General features: G+C 39.0%; 1 protein-coding gene across 1 annotated transcript in view; it reads left to right on the top strand.

The window, feature by feature from the left end:
• The window catches only part of LOC114667491 (tetratricopeptide repeat protein 23-like), a 106,058-nt gene that overhangs the window by 41,446 nt on the left and 44,352 nt on the right, over positions 1 to 20,260 (top strand). Inside the window, exons 6-8 of the mRNA XM_051920282.1 lie at positions 16,487 to 16,661; positions 16,982 to 17,087; positions 17,234 to 17,361. Of these exons, the coding sequence (XP_051776242.1) occupies positions 16,487 to 16,661; positions 16,982 to 17,087; positions 17,234 to 17,361 (409 nt within the window). The remainder of the gene's footprint in view (positions 1 to 16,486; positions 16,662 to 16,981; positions 17,088 to 17,233; positions 17,362 to 20,260) is intronic.

Raw genomic sequence — 20,260 nt, forward strand, 5'->3', positions numbered from 1 at the left:
TCCCTTATCCCAAAACTGAGTGTTTGGATGATTGGCAATGCTAGATTAGCGGACTATTTTTAGGTGTGGATGTGCCCAGAAATGGACTGTAACCCCATCCGGGACTGGATTCTGCTTTGCCCTGAGTGCTGCAATAGACTCCATCTCCTCACATCCCTGAATTGGATTGAGCAGATTTAAAGATTAAGGGATGGAAGAGTTTTTCATTATGACAACATCTGTTGGACACATGTGAAGAATTGATAACTAGACGTTGTGATTGAATAAAAATGAACTGAACTATGGCATTGGTGATGTAGCAGTAGAATACTGGAAAATTAAAAAAAAATGTTATTTAATCCTCAGTACAGCATAATTGTTCATTATTTAAAAAATTGGATGTGATTGAATGTGTCCTGTATGGTATGGTGTGATCACTCAATTAATTAATGATCAGTCTTACCTTCTGCAATGCTGGGAATTAAAATAATCAACAAGACACCCCTCCCGGTGGAAACCAAGTTAAATGTAGGTTGAGTGAGGGATTCTGTACAATTTATGAACAACATTCATGAACTAGGTTCATAAATTCAGTGCACTTTCTTTTGTTTTCGGCGCTTGTCTCCTTCATCACCTTGATCACACCTTCTGGTTATTGGCAGTACTGCAGTTTCTCTGAATTTTTTACACACATAGTGTCCTCGGCCTCTAGCAAAATTATGCATTCTAGGTTGACTGATGATCAGTCCAAACCTGTCGATAGCAGGGTGAATGCGTGGCCTCTCATGTGCTGCCTTCCTCTGTTCGGGCTGTTGGACTAATGGCACCTCAGGTCCAACTCCTGTTAAAAACTGTATTCCAATTTTTCTGTAAAGCCCTTTTAGAGTAGAAGGATTGTTTTAAACTTTGTTGCAACAACACTCTCTGCTGTCTTCTATACAGCAGAAGTTAAGACTGGGTCGAGCATTGAGATGATAGTGGGAAGCAATGACTTATAGTCTTACAAGGTTTTTAATGAAAGGAATAGCGGTCTTACCACTCATGTCCTGGGTGCATGTACACTTTTAAAAATAAGGGTGCTTGAGCAGTTCTTGAGAGAGATGCTATAGGGAAATCATTTTAGGTTCCCAAAAGACCCATCCTCATGAAGGTTCTAGAACTTTAACAGGCTCCATACAGTGAATAACCAAGAATGGATGGTAACAGATTTGTGAAATACCAATGAGTCATAATTTGAAAAGGAGACACTCGCTGCATACATCCAGTTACACAGGATAAGTACAGGTTTTTTTAATCTGTTAGTGTCCTGCAGTCCCCCATACATTAAAGATTTTAGTTTTTTTCAATATAATGGGATGTTTTTCAAAGCACAAAGAACCATTTTCATATGCAAAGAAGTCATTCCAGAATGAAATGGTGATTGGTCAAGCAATGGAGTTGTAAGGAACCATGCAACATAGTAAAGAATCGTATAGTGCCATTAAAGAACCATTATTTTTAAGAGTGTAAGCCCATCCTCTTGATTGACCATTTGTGCAAAGTTCTGTCCATCAATGTTATTCATCTTTGATTTATGATCCTTTGTTCATAACCTGGGCATCCAGCTCGTGCCTTTGAGAGATGGCCCTGGATGTTACATGGTCTGGTATTGATCATCTTATCAGATAAGGTTCAAAGCTGCATTCCTATGAGCGGCCCCATCATGGGGACTGAGACTTTGTAGCTGGCAATAAGAGTGTCTGGCCCTGGGTTTTAAACCAGGACCTGTGTTCTAGCCATAACAAATGAATAGATAATGTCAGTCTGACCCACACTTTTTACTAGGTATCTTACATATTTTAAATGGGGTTGACCTTTGCTGAAGTGGACCCCATACCCCTATCATATTTGTAATTAAAACATTTCTTTGTGGCCACTGAAGCTAGGTGATTGACTGGTAATTCTACATTTTGTGCCATATGTATGAATTGTAGCAGTTATTCCAGCTCATTTTCAAGCTGACCATATACTGGCAATGTTACCAGGGCAAGTGGTTTCAAAATACTGGCAATGTTAACAAAAAGAGAAGTTTCAAAGAAAAAGCATTCATGGAGCTGTTTGCTGCATTTTCAGCTATGCAACTGAAAGTAACACATCTTTTTGTATTTCATTTTCATTGTAATTTCTGAATGATAGTAGTCTATTTTCCTTGAAATCTAAATATGAAAAGAATACCATCATTAATATTTAATATCTAAAATGACCATTCTCTTTATATTGTTCTGTCATGTAACTCTGGTGTTGTGTTGTTTGTGTAAGTGATTTTTAAAGGTGATTTTCTTGAAATTCATAGTTTAAAAATAAAGATTTCCATCTTTAAAAATATATGCAAAGCTCAAAACCTATAATTTACAAAATCCAAACTAAGGAAAGGAAACACCTAGAAAGCAAGGAATGTAAAAGCAAAAACACATGCACTATAAATGGTTGACATGCCAGCTAAAGAGCATTAATTACCAAAATGGCTGATTAAAGAAATTAAGAAAATATCAGACCTTCAGATTTGCTTTACAAGAAATTGAGGTTCTAAGGTTATACCAGAAAGTTAAGCAATAAATTGGAAAAATAAAATAATTGCAATATAAGTTGAGGAAATTGGCAGATAAAATAATTGAACGTCAATGAATGAGATATCCAAGTGAAAATCATTAAAATGTGCATAATAAAAGAAGAAACAAATACTATAAATGGCTTGTATAAATTGATTTTAAAATACATTTGTTTTAGGCCCCAGATACACTATAAAGAAACCAAATCAATTATTATTTTTAAACCTTTAGTGAATCTAAAGAAGCAAATGTGAGCACCTGGTCACTGGAACAAGCAGATGTTGCCCTCAAGAACAGACAGCCCCATTAATTACACTTTATAGACCAATGTGTTTTACTCCTATGTAGATTGTGGTCAAGAATTAGACTATTAGAGTGCCCAAAACAATATTTTGAATGATATCCCATCTAGGTTTATAGGTAGAAGACTGTGATTGTTTTAATGAGAATGTAGTTTAGTTTGCTTGGCTTTTCAGGAATCCATTGATAGGATTTCACACCAAAGAGTAATTATATGGCAAGAAACTGTTACAAAATTTGATTGCAAGCTGGCTAATGAGCAAGAAGCTAAGAATAAGATAAGAAAAGAATATTCCTCATAATGTTTGGTCTTCAGTTCAGCCTTTTATGAATTTGTGTTAATTATATTACTTTTTCAAATTTATATTCATCTGTATCAATTCAGAAGGATAACGAAAACTTGTGAAATCTGCAGATGGCACCAAAATTGACGAAATAGCAACAACTGAGGGATTAACAAAAACACTTCAGAAAAGTTAATACTTTCTGAAATTGGACATACAGTACATAAAATGTGATTTGGTATAAGTGCAAAGTGCTACATGCAGGAAGACGATAAATAATTATAAATCAAAATGTTTATTGTGACATGCAAAAAGTAAACCAGATTTGTGAGTTTATATTGCCATAACATTCTCATCCTTTGGATAATGTGTTAAGGCTAATGTTAGATTATATTATGGAAGTATTCCATATAAATCAATTGATGGTATTCTTAAACTAAGTAACTACTAGAAACACCTGAGGGCATTACTTACTGTACTGTAACAATTGTGCAACTGATCCTCCAAATATACTGTAGTTCCTCACTATGACTGGGGGTTGATATTGTAGGACCCCTTGAACCCTCAGCCAGAGGACATAAATATATTCTTTTCATAGTGTACTATGCTACTCGATATCCTGAAGTCATCCCTTTGCAAGTGGCTAATACTACATCTATCGCACTGGAACTTCTTTAAGGAAGTCCTAATGGACCAAGGGATGCCATTTATCTTGGATACATTCAGGGAGGTTGCCAAGTTACTCTGAACTAAGCATTTAAAAACCTCTGTATACCACCCTCAAGATTTAGAGGAGGAGTTTTACCAGACCCCCAAACAAATGCTACATAAGGTGGGGTCAGTAAGGATCAACAAAAATGGGATCTGTTAATCTCCCTCGTGTTGTGTACTTATTGGGATGTACTGCAAGCCTCTACTGGCTTCTCTACTATAACCGGTAAACCCCCGATTCTCTAAAGAATCGCAAATGCAAGAATGGCAATCACTTTCTATTCCCTCCGATCTTTGGAGGAATGAAAAATGATGGAGGGTGGGAGCGTCCTGGTACAGTGGACTCATTATAGAATGCGTTCTCAGCTAACTGGCGGAATTGTTCAGCGGCTGTCTGTCGTTCCCCTCTTTGGCTTTTTCTTTGTTGGAATACTGAACATCTTAAACCTTTTAAACAACTTTTGAGCCTTTCTGCAGTTTCCTCTGATATTCTTTGTGATGAACAATTGCGTAAGCCTTGTTAACGCTTCTGCCGTTGTTCTGTTGTCTTGTTTGCACGTCTATATGATACCTGAGCACTTTCTTTTTGGAGCCGTGCCTCTTTTGCATCTGGTGTTTCAGAATCGCGTTGTAGGCGCCTTCGTTCATTGTTTTTATCCATACAGGCTCGTTTTTGTATTTCTGTTAGTTGAGCTCTTTCTTTTTGGAGCCGTGACTTCTTTGCTTCTGGTGTTTCTGAAGCGCGTTGTAGGCGCCTTCGTTCATTGTTTTTATCCATACAGGCTCGTTTTTGTATTTCTGTTAGTTGAGCTCTTTCTTTTTGGAGCCGTGACTTCTTTGCTTCTGGTGTTTCTGAAGCGCGTTGTAGGCACCTTCGTTCATTGTTTTTATCCATACAGGCTCGTTTTTGTATTTCTGTTAGTTGAGCTCTTTCTTTTTGGAGCCGTGACTTCTTTGCTTCTGGTGTTTCTGAAGCGCGTTGTAGGAGCCTTCGTTTATTGTCTTTATCCATGCGGTCTCATTTTTGTTTTTCTGTGGCTGTGTCATTAGGTAGAAGTCGTTTACGGTTAGGAATCATAATTCAACTTACTTTTAATACTGAATTACCGTAAACATTACTAAAAGTGCATATATTATACAACTGTCGTGTTGTGTTGTTTGGGCGCCACTTACTGACTCTGGGAAGCCGCTGGGTTTGACTCTGCGGCGCTGAGGCACTGTGCGCATGCGCCTCAGTGCGTCCTGCATCCAGCATCCGTGCATATAATTATACAACTGTCATTTAGTAATATAGATATGGCTGACAAACCAGAGGACTATTGGACATCCTAAAAGAAGGTTGGGATGAAGAACCCCTTCCCCTAACATTCTCAAGTATATTGCTCAATTACACTATAGATTTACTAAAATTCAGCTAATCTTAAAAGAAAACATTGAATGTGCATCATTGAAGATTGAACATACATCACCACCAGCAGCCTGAACTGTTGATACAAGGCAGGATGGATCCATGCTTTCATGTTGTTGACATCAAATTCCGACCCTATCATCCAAAAGTCGCTGCAAAAATCAAGATTTATTAGTCCAGCCAATGTTTTCCCGGTGTTCTGTTGTGCAGTTTTGCTGAGCCAGTGTGAATGGTACCCTCAGTTGCCAGTTCTTAGCTGACAGGAGTGGCACCAGGTGTGATCTCCTGCTGCTGTAACCCATCAACTTCAAAGTGCAGTGTGTTGTGTGTTCAGAGATGGTCTTCTGCATACCTTGGTTGTAATGAGTGGTTATTTCAGCTACTGTTGCCTCGAACCAAACTGGCCATTCTCCTCTGACCTTTGGCATCAACAAGGTATTTTTGCCTTGAGAACTGACACTAACTGGATATTTTCCCTTTTTCAGACTATTCTCTGTAAACCCTAGAGGTAGTTGTGCGTGAAAATCTCAGTAAATCAGCAGTTTCTGAAATACTCTGTCCAGCCCATGTGGCACCAACAATCATGCCACATTCAAAGTTACTTAAATCACCTAACTTCCTGATTTTGATGCTTGGTTTGAACTCCAGCAGGTCATCTTGACAAGGTCTACCTGCCTAAATGCATTGAGTTGCTGCCTTGTGATTGGCTGATTGTTTTAACAAGCAGTTGAAGAGGTGTATCTAATAAGGTGGTCGGTGGTGTACAGTATACTCCTAAATGTAACAAAAACTATAATATATTAAACATATGTAGTAAATAATAACTTGACAGTTCACTGTTAACGGAAAAAATTGTAACAATTGAACAGTACTGAAAAATGAGCAAAACCAAGCAAGGAAAAGGAATATAAACATATGCCAGGGAGAAACCCTGGCTAAAACATAACACAAAGTCCTATGTCCTTTGCAGAATTTTTGGTTGGAGTGATTTTTGTTGATTCTTATTGAAGGAATATTAAGCTGGAATACAGTATAGCATTTTTGAAGTCACCATTACATCTAATTGTTCTCCATATGGCCTAGAGGGCTCTCCAGATCCCTTAGGATAACTTATATATTCCTCTGTAATATTATTATTGCTCTGCATATATATATTATAGGCGGCACGGTGGCGCAGTGGGTAGCGTTGCTGCCTCGCAGTTGGGAGATCTGGGGACCTGGGTTCGCTTCCCAGGTCCTCCCTGCGTGGAGTTTGCATGTTCTCCCCGTGTCTGCGTGGGCTTCCTCCGACGCTCCAGTTTCCTCCCACAGTCCAAAGCCATGCAGGTTAGGTGGATTGGCGATTCTAAATTGGCCCTAGTGTGTGCTTGGTGTGTGGTTGTGTTTGTGTGTGTCCTGCAGTGGGTTGGCACCCTGCCCGGGATTGGTTCCTGCCTTGTGCCCTGTGTTGGCTGGGATTGGCTCCAGCAGACCCCGTGACCCTGTGTTCGGATTCAGTGGGTTGGAAAATGGATGGATATATATATTATATTATATATATATAATATTATATATATAATGTTCACAAAATACACTGCAACTACAGAATATGCACCTTCCAAATACTGTATTTGGGGCTAGTTTGTGTATGTAAACAGTGGAAATCCTGCATACAATTGTACTCCCTGTATACTGTACAGCATGGTGTCGATAGATATTGTTAAAAGATGAGAAACTGGTGACTGTCCAGAGTACAAGAGTCAAGTTTTGCAAGCCTTGGATTTAAGCAAGTAAAACACAAGGCAGTGCTAACATACCATTTCTCTAGCTACTGCATGGATGTCATTTTTACCCCACTATAGTTTTTCAGGTTTTATGCTTAAAATAAAGCTAATCCTTGGTCTTAAGTTTTTGGAAGAGAACTGCATCTGCCACCAACAACTTGCATTTCTGCTACAGGACACATTATTAAATCTAAAATGTGATCTGAGCAGAGACCTGCTACCTACTCTAATTGTAGGTTTTTTGTTTTAGGGGGTTTACTTTTTCTGGGTCAAAGACTCTCAAGTCCCATGTGTCACATTAAAGCTTTCTGGCTAATGGCAAGATTCAGGTAGAACAGAAATGGAACAGGAATACAGATGTACACTATAAGAGAATTCATTCCTGAAGAGTTGAAAGATGCTACAGTACATCAGCAATAGCAGAGTCCTGAAGAAACAGTTGTGCACTTTCTATTTTTAAAACAATTCAAAATCAAAGACTCTGCCCTTCCACATATGGATGTCTCTGGGACTCTGACAGATAACAGACCCATTCGGCAGTTACTGCAACATTCATTTGAAAAGGCTCTTTTGATCTAAGTGGACTATTTTATGTTATTGGTTCAAGTCACATAATAGACAAGGTGTAATCACTGGCTAGGGAATTTTTCCATTTAACAAAAAACTAATGTTACAATCAAGTAAATTCTAGTCCTTGTTAAGAGCAGCATTCTAATGCTGTTTGTCAATCTTTATTATGACTTACTAAATAATTGTTTCCCGGTATGTGCAGAATCTTAGACAGACCTATTGGGTTGGACGTGTGTTTGTTTTTGTATTTTTTGAGCAAATTCTTGGCCTTGTAAGATCACACTACACGCTTCACAAATCATGCTAATAGCAGTTTGGAGAAATACTACTGTTCAGTCACATTCTCCATTCTAAAATTAATGGTCTTTTGTTGTTTCTCTGTTGTCATTATTTACTTGTATAGTTGTGCACGAGAGATAGAGATGGATATATCAATGGGTGTTGTGTACAAATGCAGACCCGATTTGTGGCATCAGAGATTTTTGTGAGTGCCGTGAGAGGTATGCTTTTATTATATGGTTGAGCATAAACCTTGTTCTGTCTTCACGTAATTTTGTAATTGTCATGAATCATGTTTTTTGAGAAAATGTAATTGTATTTTTTGAGCATGTACATGTTTATTTCTGCTTATTTGTTCATTTAGTTATTTTACTGGCAACACCATTTTGTATTCTGTGTTTGGACAATTGCAGTCTTTTTGTGGTGGGCTTTGCATGGCTGTGACCATGTTGTATGTGGTTATTATGCCTGTTGATGGTCATGGGATATGGAGGTCATGTGATGCATTGTCTCGTCAGGCTCTGCCTATTTAAGAAGTGGTGCACAGCAGCTTATTGTGTGAGTATTGGGTCTGTTCTTAATAAAATACGTTTGTGGTATTTGATAGTTAGAGATAGAGGAGTCAACCCAAGGTAGTGTTAGGCCTCACTTTATTTTTTTAACTTTAGTTCTGATTTTTATTAAAAAGTAAATCTTTTTAATGAGCATGACTCATTAGTCTGTATTCAGTCTTAGTGTCTGTCTCAATTCAGTTTTTTTTTCAATTGCCAGTTCATTTTATTTTTGTATAGCAATTTTCACTGAGTGCAGGTTCAGACTGCTGTACCAAGTCCACAGGTAAATGCAATTACAAACTTTACAAATTACCTATTACATAATGCTTACATAGTATGTAATGAATTTAAACATGATTAACATAAATTAAATCTAACAATAACTGTCCATTAATGTAACTGTTGAACTATGGGTGGTTGACAGTGAATGAGAGGAAAACAAAAACTCCAGTCAGTAGCATCTCTGGAGAAAATAAACCTTTTGAGGGTCCAGAGTCAGTTACATCAGAAAAACCCTGTCACAGCTGTCTGCCATCTAGTTGTCCCACCTCCAGATGTTCTATAGTAAAATCTGTGTTGGGCCATCTAATAAGGTGAAAGAATATTTTCATCTATTGATTGCAAGACTTCCAGTGTCTCCAATGACTTTCTATGGAAACAGCTTGGAAGTAGAGCAGTGGCACTAAGGGCCATAGAAGGCTGCTGAGAAGAGAGACAGAACAGAAGAGAGTCTGGAATGGTTCACAGTTATTGCATTTCTTGCATTTTTATATAATAACAGAGAGGTAATACACAGTTAATCAGCAGCTCTAGTCAGGATATACTATACTAAAGTAGTGAGCCTTCAGCCTGGAGTCTGCAGTGGCATCCCTTACATAAACAGCCAGATCATGCCACAGCATTAGGACCTTGTAAGTGAAAGCTCAACCTCCTACTGTTATTTTCTTAATCTTTGGAGTGTTTAGTTGGCTGGCATCTTCAGATCTTAATGTGTGCTCTTCTTTGTAAGGAATTATATTTTTAGGTCGGTAAGCATGGTCTTAGCCATTTAAGACTTTAAATATTGAGGGAAAAATTTTAAAATCAACCCTAAGCTTAACTAGAAACCAGTGTAAGGATTTAAGCACAGGAGTTTTGTGATCATACTTTGTATTTCTTATAAGGAATAATTTTTGGCAGCTCTGTATTGAACTAACTGCGAGCTGTATATAGAATGGTTTAAACAGCCTGAGAAAAACTCATGACAGTAGTCAATCATACTAGAAGTAAAGGCATTAATTCATTTCTCCATATTTAGAAAGTATCTTTATTTTCCAGTATTTTAAGCTGAGATAAAATTGGGTTTTACACAGTTTTTCTAATGTGTGTTTTAAAAGATACAGTGTTGTCAAATATAATGTGCTCTGTTCTTATCTTTTAGTAGAAAATTATTTTTGTTCTGTCAGTACAAAACTGAAGGCATTTCTGTGATAAAGAAACTGAAGACCTCTAAATAAGATGACTGTGATATTTGACTAAACAAAATAGGACTTTAGAATGTGCTGGGTCCCATTCCTCTATAGCATCCTTCACTGTACACTGCGTTGAATTGCCATCTTAGTTTTTTTTTCTTGCAGATATCCACATTTCTGCTCAGTTTTACTTTCTACCCTTTTAAGCTCTAAGTTTAATTGAGTTATTAAGGGAGAGGGCAGGATATCAGGATGTTGGTGCCCTGCTTTTCTGAAGGTAAGATTTAATTTAAAATCCATTTGGAGATATGAATCTCCGTCAGACTAGTGCAGGCTGCCTTTGTAATTGGAATTGATGAGATTTTTTTGCAGACTGCATTTAATGATTTTTTTTTCTCATTGTGTGTGGAGGATAAACATAATAATTGAGAGTCTCTTAATGGTGCACATTACTGGCCCAAGCTGGTCTTTCACTACTAAGGGTTAAAATCTTGTGGAAGTAAGCTGTGCCAGTTGCTGAAGGTATTCCTCAGTGTTCAGGAACCTCCAAGGCATTCTTTAAAAACAGTTGCTACCAAATAAAGCCTTGTCTTCTTGTATTTGTTCTGTTGTATAGCAAGCAAAGAATTTCTCTACCACATGCTACTCCCCTGCTTATGCAGATTAGCATCTTCTCAGTGAAGTGGATATTTAGTTACTAACGTTGAAGTGATGGAGTTCAATATGTTTTGTTTCTGAAAAACTAATTATGGTTAATAGTACCTGTTAGCAAATATTTACTGAAATACACAATCAAAACTCTGTACACAACTACAAAGCAAGGACTGTGTTTGCCATCCTCATTGTGAAGCAGACATGTAAAATGCACCATAAACTCAGCCGCATTATGTTAGATGAGACATAATTTGATAGGAGATACTACATACTGTTTAGAACAGAAATGTACATCCTGTGACATCCCAGAGACACATACTGGCAGACCTTCACGCATTCTTTCTTCAGTTAGGCCAGTCAACACATCTAAAAAAGGAAATGCACTCTAGCTCTGCTATAGGAGGAATTACGGGTCATTTATGCCTTGGCCTGACAAACAAGCTGTGCACCAGGACAATCCTGCATGTGCAGCTTGGTCAGAGTTGGAGGTTGAAGTGTAGCAGGCTGGGCTCATAATAATTAACTACAGTATGTCACCACTAAGGCTGACCCTCTGCTGTGTAAAGTGGGTTGAGAAAATGAAGGGCTACATATGTTTTAGTAAGTGTAATGCATGGCCAACATCAGTCTACCATTTAAAGGCACAAAGCTTTTAATGTTTTGTAAAGTTAATATTATAGACATTTTTGTTTCCTGTTAAAGGGTTAGTTACTTTGTAGCTTGGCTGGGCAGTAGTATTTAATATATAAGCACAGCTGATCATCTTTCTGAATTATATAATTCTTTTCTATTGTTACACATATGGCCCTGTGAGCTTATGTAGTGTAGACCATGCCAAAAAAAGCAATGATATTCCCTTTGTTAATTTTTAACAGTGTTTATTCCTAATATTTACATAATTATTCCTAACGAGTACACATCTGTAGCTTCAGCACTGCTGCCTTATTTTAAATGTCCATGAAAGATTTTGCATGTTTTCTGGGCAAAATCTACATGCAGGTACAGTGTGGAACAAGTCAAGTGAAGTCAAGTTGGGGAGCATGCCGCACCCACTACACGATGAAACAACTCTTGATCCCGGTTTGCAACCCCCCAGGCAGACACGCGGTCCAGTGCCAGCCTCCAGAAATGAACCCTCTATCTGCCTCAGCCAGGTCTTACGTGGGCGATCCCTTGGCCTGGTCCAGCCACTCAGGTCCCCAACAATGAGGATCTTACGAGCTGGATCACCTTTGGGGAAATGCACAACATGGCTGTAGTGCTGTAACTGATGGTCCCTCACAATGCAGGTAATGTGCCTCATTCGGGACTCCATGAGCAACCGCTCATTTGACACAAAGTCAAACCAACTGTACCCAAGGATTTTCCGGAGAGACACAGTACCAAAGGAGTCCAGGCTTCGTCTCAGGTCACTGGATAGCGTCCATGTCTCGCAACCAGCATCAGGACTCTAAAGACTTGGACCTTCGTCCTTTTACATCGATATCAGGAGCGCCACACACCCCTTTCTGGCGACCTCAAGACTCCCCATGCTCTCCCAATCCGTCTACTGACTTCATAGGAAGAGTCACCAGAGACATGAATGTCACTGCCAAGGTAAGTAAACCTCTCGACAAGGTCAACACTCTCTCCGCAAACAGACACACTGCTGATGGCTGTGCCCAAGAGGTCATTAAAGGCCTGGTTCTTGGTTTTTATCCAGGACACTCGCAAGCCCAGACACGCAGACTCCTCGCTCAGTCTCTCGAGGGCCCCGATCAGAGCCTCCATTGACTCCGCAAAGATCACAGCATCATCAGCAAAGTCCAGATCCATGAATCTTTCTTCACCAATAGATGCCCCACAGCCGCTGAACCCCACAACCTTGCCCAACACCCACTCCATACAAGCAATGAACAGAGTAGGAGCAAGAACACACCCCTGACGAACCCCAGAATCAACCTGGAAAAACGCAGAGGTTCTGCCTCCACTCTGCACAGCACTCACAGTGCCAGTGTACAGCCATGATATCCAGCAACTTCGAGGGGATCCTGCGAACCCTCAGGATGTCCCACAGGCAGCTCGATCAACTGAGTCAAATGATTTGTGAAAATCGACAAAGGCTGCAAAGAAACTCTGCCGATATTCGCATTTGCGCTCCATGAGAACCCTCAGTGCTAGGATGCGGTCAATGGTAGACTTCTTAGGCGTAAAACCAGACTGTTCTGGTCGCTGGTAAGTGACGACCCCAGCAAGGATCTTACCCGGCACCAAGAGCAGTGTTGTCCCCCTGTAGTTGCTGCAATCCAGGCGATCACCCTTCCCTTTCCAGATAGGGATGACAAGTCCCGTTTTCCAATCAGTTGGGATGATGCCTGTCTCCCAAATGGAAGCAAAGATTGCTTGCAATGCCAGGAGGACAGCCTTACCACAAGCCTGGAGAAGTTCAACCCGGATACCACAGATCCCTGCAGCCTTTCCCCCCATCAGCTGGTTCACCACCTGTGCAATCTCAGTGAGATTGGGTGGGTCACAGCTAATTGGAGGATCAGCCTCCAAGAACCGTGGACCCAGAGATATCCAATGTCCTAGCCAGAGGATCGGCTTTGAACAACTGCTCAAAGAAGTCTGTAAGGACCGTTCCATCAGATGCCCTGATTGAGACTCTCCGAGGAACAGATTCAGATGTGCGTAATACTTTGATTCCTCTGTAAGCAGGACATGGGTCACTAGACCACAGGTGGTGTGTCACTTGCTCACAGATTCCTCTAACAAAAGCCTTTTTATCTTCCTTCTCAGTTCCCGGTAAAGTTAAAGTAATTTGAAGACTAACCATTCCACAACTGTGATGTACTAATAGCAAACCTTACAACATTAGCATACATGAAGCTCCAACTACAGTAAACACACAGAAAAACTGGGCAGTTTCAGTTTGATTAACATGAACAAATAATGACAATCTAGCATTTATTATAAATGGGATTGACTAGATGATGATGGAGGAGAGGTAAACAGAAACCCCTGGAGAAAATAAGTTGTGATGACTTGTGCCAGCCATTCTAGATTATCAGAAGTACATGGCAGAGGGTATTAAATTAAGATTTAATCCTTTCTTTATTGATTCCTAGGCTCCTAGACCTCTGGAGTCCCATTCCATTAACATAGGAGAGGGTCAGTAACCGTTCAAATGACCAACAACTTGAGATGCAACATGAACAGCAAATCGGCGGCCCTGTTTAGGTTACTGTAGACTAAATTAGTAAGTGTTCATATCCAAAGGCAGGTGCTGTCAGTATCCTGGTACAGTGGAACTTCGGTTCATGACCATAAATCGTTCCAAAACTCTGGTCGTAAACCGATTTGGTCGTGAACCGAAGCAATTTCCCCCATAGGATTGTATGTAAATACAATTAATCCTTTCCAGACCATACGAACTGTATGTAAATATATATTTTTAAAGATTTTTAAACACAAATATAGTTAATCACACCATAGAAAGCACATCGTAATAGTTAGCTAAATGTAAAAACATTGAATAACACTGAGAAAACCTTGAACAACAGAGAAAACTAACATTGCAAGAGTTCGCGCTATAGCCTTATGACCCGATCGTTGTAAACACTTTTTTAAATGAGTTTTAAGCACAGGGGAAAAAAAAGGAACATTTGAACAAATCCGAACTTTATTTAAAAACCAACCACAAGCAACCAAGAAAGTAACATTGCAATAGTTTGCGCTATAGCCTTACAACCCGATCGCTGTAAACACTTTCTTAAATGAGTTTTAAGCACAGGGAAAAAAAGGAACATTTGAAAAATCTGTAATTTAATAAACCACCAAGAAAAGTAACATTGCAACAAATCACGCTACAAAGCACTCGCTGTAAACACTTTTTTTTAATGAGTTTTAAGCACAGGGAAAAAAATGAACATTTGAAAAAAGAGAAAAGTAACATTGCAACAATTCACGCTACAAACCGAAAAATGAACATTTGAAAAATCCGTAATACAAAAACTAACCATAAACCACCAAGAAAACTAACCTTGCATGAGTCGAGTTCTGGAAAAAAGTGAGGAGGAACTGGGTGGAGAACAATCCGGTCTCGTCGCAGTTGAAGACTTGTTGCGGGATGTAGCCTTCATCCTCCACTAATTTTGTGAAATTTTTCATGAATTCTTTCGCAGCTTCAGCGTCGCAACTAGCAGCCTCTCCATGCCTTACCACACTATGAATGCCACGTCTCTTGCGAAACTTTTCAAACCATCCTCTACTGGCTTTAAATTCCTCACTTTCGCCACTCGTAGAAGGATAGTTTTGCAGCAAATCGCCATGAATCTTCCTGGCTTTCTCAAGTAACATCGCCTCGCTTACGCTATCCCCTGCAAGTTGCTTCTCGTTCAGCCACACTTGCAACAGTTTTTCCACCTCTTCCAGAACTTGAGGTCTCTGCCTGGTTAACGCTGTAACTCCTTTTGCAACATCAGCTGCTTTAATAAATTCTTTCTGCTTTAGAATATTCGAAATCGTAGATTTTGACTTCTTGTACTCTGCGGCAAGATCAGTAACACGAATGCCATGCTCATACTTTTCAATAATTTCTTTCTTTACTTCGATTTCAATTTTCTGCAAAACTTTCTTCTCACCACTCTTCACTTGCTTAGAAGCCATGGTTAACTGCAAAAGCACACGAAATACTGTAGAGCACAAAGAGTTCACAGGTAAAGCACGCATGTCTGACTGAGAACAATGAACAGGGAGAGACTGAACACGTGCTTAAATACAGTAATCGGCGCGTACAAACCGGAAGGGAAATGAAATAGAGCACAAAGAGTTCACAGCGAAAGCACACACGCACGTCTGATCGAGAACAATGTAACACGTGCGGAAATCATCTGCACGCACAAACTGAAAGGGAAACTGGCTTGTTCGTATACCGAGTGTGTGGTCGTGAACCGAGGCAAAAGTTTGGCAAACGTTTTGGTCGTAAACAGATTTATACGTGTACCAATACGTTCGTGAACCAAGGTTCCACTGTACTTGGGTACTTCTAATTCCTCCCACATCCTGAAGAACTGCATGTTAGATTAATTGGCAGCTTTGAATTGGACCCTGGTGAATGAAGGTGGATGTGTGTACAAGTGTGCCTAATGCTACCTTGATAAACTACTGTACTGAAAAAGTAAAATGGTTTGGGGAAAAATGAAATAATAGCAAAGAAAATTACTATTATGGGGGATTTACAAATAAATTTAAGGTTTAACAAATCATATGTTTTCTCTAGTCTTGTCCATTTGAATAAAATTTGCTCTTTGCCAAGTGGGGATTCTGTCTGCAACACATGACTATACAGTATTTTGCAATGAATAATGGTACATATTTTTATAATGGAACTAAATTTAAAAGTCAGAACTAGGAGAAGTTTGTTTTAAAGTTGTAAATGTATGGAAATGTGTGTGGGTTAACAGGTATGGCTAGAACATGTACTTTTATTAAGTCAATAAACTAAATGGAAAATTAAAAAGAAGCAAATTTATTTCACCCACTTTGGTTTGTTCTTGTAGACAATAGTTTAAATTATGATTTGTTAAATTATCTATTTATCAATCAATCCTTATGTTTTCATTTTTGTAAATTGTACTAGATACTGAGTAAAATTAAAGTTTTTCCTGAACTGGCATCATTATCCTCATCATTATCATCTACCTTGCAGGCATCTCTGGATTTTAAGTAATTTAACAAGCTATAATCAGTGATATGCATTATGACCTACTGAGCCTATGCAAATATAACTTCCTCAATTGTAATCATCTTGTGCATTTGGTGCAGTTTAATACTATGACTCTTGTACTTTATTTATTCAAAAGTCTGAAAGATGTGTAAGTAAACTCATTGTACTGTGTCTCTCAAACTTCCAGTAGGTTCTGATCATACTTGTTAGTGTACAGTAATTCCTTTTATTTTTAAAGGCTGTACCAGAAACAGGGCAAGCAGAGTGAGTCTTTATCTTATTATGAGAAAGCTCTTGAGCTGACTGGGGACTGTGAGGTAGAATGTCACCAGCGCATTGCGTTGTATAAGGAGATGGCCGTTCTGGAGCAAGAAAATGGAAATCTCCACAGAGCAGTAGAGCACCTCCAGCAGGTATTGTGTATTTATGTGTGATTTTTTTAAGAGTTTCACTCTCTTGTCCTTAGTTTAATATTTATAATGTTATATTTTGTGGCTTATACTTTTTTCGGGAAGACAAGTTTGCCTAATGTTCCCTGTTGATTAAACTGCTTCTGTGAAAGAAAAATATGTTTGTATTGTTCTTAAGCTGAGCTGCATAGCTTATAAAGACAAATACTTTGAGTCCACTAACTCTTTTCCACATCCAAGACAATGGTGCAGTTAACAAAGCACTCATTCCGTTATAAATATGCAGCTGTGTAGCTCAACTTTTTCCACTGTTGCTTGCCTAGGCCTATGACATTGCATTGAGCCAGTCTGCCACTGGGACTGAAGCAGCCGATATTGCCCATTGTTTAGCAAAAGTCTGTTCAGCCTCTACAGAACCTGCTCACAAAGGTAATATTTTAAGGTACCTGTTTCATTGGGTTTTTTTTAGTTTATCAGCAGCATAATTAATGTTTGTGTTACTGGCAAATATTCTGTTTTTGTTTTTGAATCTCAATAAATACATTTTAAAAACAGTTTGCTTATTTCCTGGTCAGGTCATGCCTCACAGTTTTTTGAGGAAAGCCTAAAATCTTACAAATGCATCTTAGGGGCTGAAAATAGCAAGTATCTCGTGGTGCAGGATGACTTCTGTCACTTCCTTATATCCGCTGGAGAAGCAGAGGTAAGTCTAAACAAACTCTTAGCTGTTATGCAGCTGTGGAAGGCATTCATTCCTGTCTTGTTTCTCATTGTCAGTGAGTGAGCCAAAAAGTTGCAGAAGTGTATTTCTTATGTTGGTTATTTAACTGAATGCTTGCCCAAGTCGGGATTAAATTTTCATTCTGCTCAGCTTGTTGGATTTATAAAAATGCACCACCTCAAAATAGAAGTCCATCATTTCATTTTCAGAATTGTTCTTTCTCTAGGGTTGTAGACAGCCAGACCTTTTCTCGCTGTCATCTGGTATAAGGCAGGAACTGTCTCAGAGTCAGGACTTGGCAAGCTCTGCTAAAGTACAATGTGGTGGCACACTAATGTTTTTCCATGCTATCTGCTAGTACAAGAATCTCACTGATAATTGTGGCTCAAAAAACTGTATAAATCAGCTGTTTAAAGTGAGACTTAATGGCAGGCCAAATCAACATTAAGTGATACCTCAAAAACTGTTTCCAAGATGTCTTAAGTTCATTTGAGTTATCAGAAACAGAATCGGAAGAGATTCTAAAATTACATCATGGCCACTTTGTGATATCTGACATGAATTCTGAAATATCTTCAAATAACTCATCATGCCTTTTGAGATAATCCACATATATTTAGATTTTTCTTAAAATAACTAAAATTTATCCTACAAAATGTTCTATGCTTTCGGCTGGACCACTTGTCATTTTAAGCTGTCTATCTCGAAGTGCATTTGACACATCTAAAATTACAGAGATAGATAGATAGATAGATAGATAGATAGATAGATAGATAGATAGATAGATAGATAGATAGATAGATAGATAGATAGATAGATAGATAGATAGATAGATAGATAGTGTGATGGACGACCGGCTATGGACTCCGGGCGCCACCCCCAGGCCGCTAGGAGGAGCCCTCCGGACAGCAGGATGGTGCCCCGACTTCCAGCAGGGCCTCATGGACTCTGTAGTTTATACACACAGCCCTGCTGGATACCTTGGGGGCCACCGGGAGTCGCTGTAAGGGGGCTAGTGGGCTCTTGCGTGCCCTATAACCCGGGAGTGCGTCACAGTCACGTGACCGGAGGAAGCGACGTGCTCCCGGGATGAAGAAGAGGACTGTTTGCCCTGACCCGGAAGGAAAACGGACTTGTGGGTTTGGCCAGGAACCACTTCTGGGTCAGAGGCTATAAAAGGATTGTGGGAAGCCCAGAACACTGAGCTGAGCTGGGAGGTAGGGTGGCGAAGTGTCTGGGCGATGAGGATTGGTTTGTTTATAGAGAATTTATTGATTATATGAGTGTGGTGTGTGGAGTGCTTTGTGCACCGTGTAATAACAAAATAAATAGTTATTATACTTTCACCTGGTCATCAGAGTGGTACCTGAGGGTTCAAGAGGTGGACAAAAGCCTTAACTGCTACGATAGATAGATAGATAGATAGATAGATAGATAGATAGATAGATAGATAGATAGATAGATAGATAGATAGATAGATAGATAGATAGATAGATAGATAGATAGATAGATAGATAGATAGATAGATAGATAGATAGATAGATAGATAGATAGATAGATAGATAGATAGATAGATACTTTATTAATCCCAAGGGGAAATTCACATACTCCAGCAGCAGCATACAGAGGTTTTGTTTTTAAAGTTGTCTTGAAATGCATTTCAGATATCTCAAAATACACCTGAAATATGTCAAATTGGTGTTGATGTCATTTCAATATATCCAAAATATAATCTAGACCAGGGTCTCCAACCTTTTTTCCCCTGAGAGCTACTTTTACAAAATGAAAATGGCCGAGAGCTACTCATGTTTTCTAACATTTATTCTCATAGCTTATTTCAACCCAACCAAACTGAATAAGCTTGTTTTGCCTGAACATTTACAGTACAATATGTTGGTGTCCTCAACTCACATTTTGCATTAAAACATCGCAAAAAATATTTAGTTCATCTGCTAGTGCATTTTGTGTGTCTGTATGCATTTTCTAGTGTATCTCACGTTATTGAATTTAAACATGAATGCTGTCAAAACAAAACAATGCAATTCCAAATACACAGATATGACTTGTTCATTTGTCATTTTGTTACATGTCACTGTATTCACATGTCCAGTTGCATGTGTGATGTGTTTTTTAGTTAGTCAGATGACTGGCACTGCATGGAGTCAACAAGAGAGGTGTACAGTGGAGTGGAGCCACTTAGGTTCACTCTTATGGAGTCACTTAAATGTTTGTCTGTCAGTCTTGTTCTGAACTTTGATTTCATGACATTCATGTCAGTTAAGGCAGACACTCACAGAGATATGCAGACCCAAACAAAGCAGACATTTTCAGAGCTGCTTGGTGAAGATTCTTGTTGTTATCTGGCTCTACTAAGCTCCAGAAATGCTGAGAATGCTGTTGAGTCTTTAACTGCACATTATTTTGAAGGTTTACTAATATATAATATAGAAAATTCAATGTCTCTCTGTCTGTATGTCTTTCACGAGGGAACTACTTAACGGATTTAGATGACGTTTTTTTCTATAATTTGCTTGAACATTCTGGTAGATTTTGCGACTTCTCTCATTTCGCTTTGTATCATAGTTCGCTTGCGGTAATGATTTATTAGCGCGAATCTGAGAAACACGCAACAGGCTGAGGTTGGCCTTCCTCACTCACTCGCCAGCTTCAGGGCATGTTCCTTAACTCTGCTTAGCTAGTGAACGAGAGAACAACTGAATTCAACTTTGTTTGATATTTAAAATAAAGTGTTACTTAGGTCTTGATGAGTTTGAGTCCGGATATTCTCTTAAGTGTATGCCACATTGAAAAGATAGATTGCAATTCAGATTGTGGATCGTGATTTTGTGTTAAAAGGATCATGATATAAGTTTTTGGAAAG

This window comes from Erpetoichthys calabaricus, chromosome 17, assembly GCF_900747795.2.
Source record: "Erpetoichthys calabaricus chromosome 17, fErpCal1.3, whole genome shotgun sequence".
Lineage (NCBI taxonomy): Eukaryota > Metazoa > Chordata > Cladistia > Polypteriformes > Polypteridae > Erpetoichthys > Erpetoichthys calabaricus.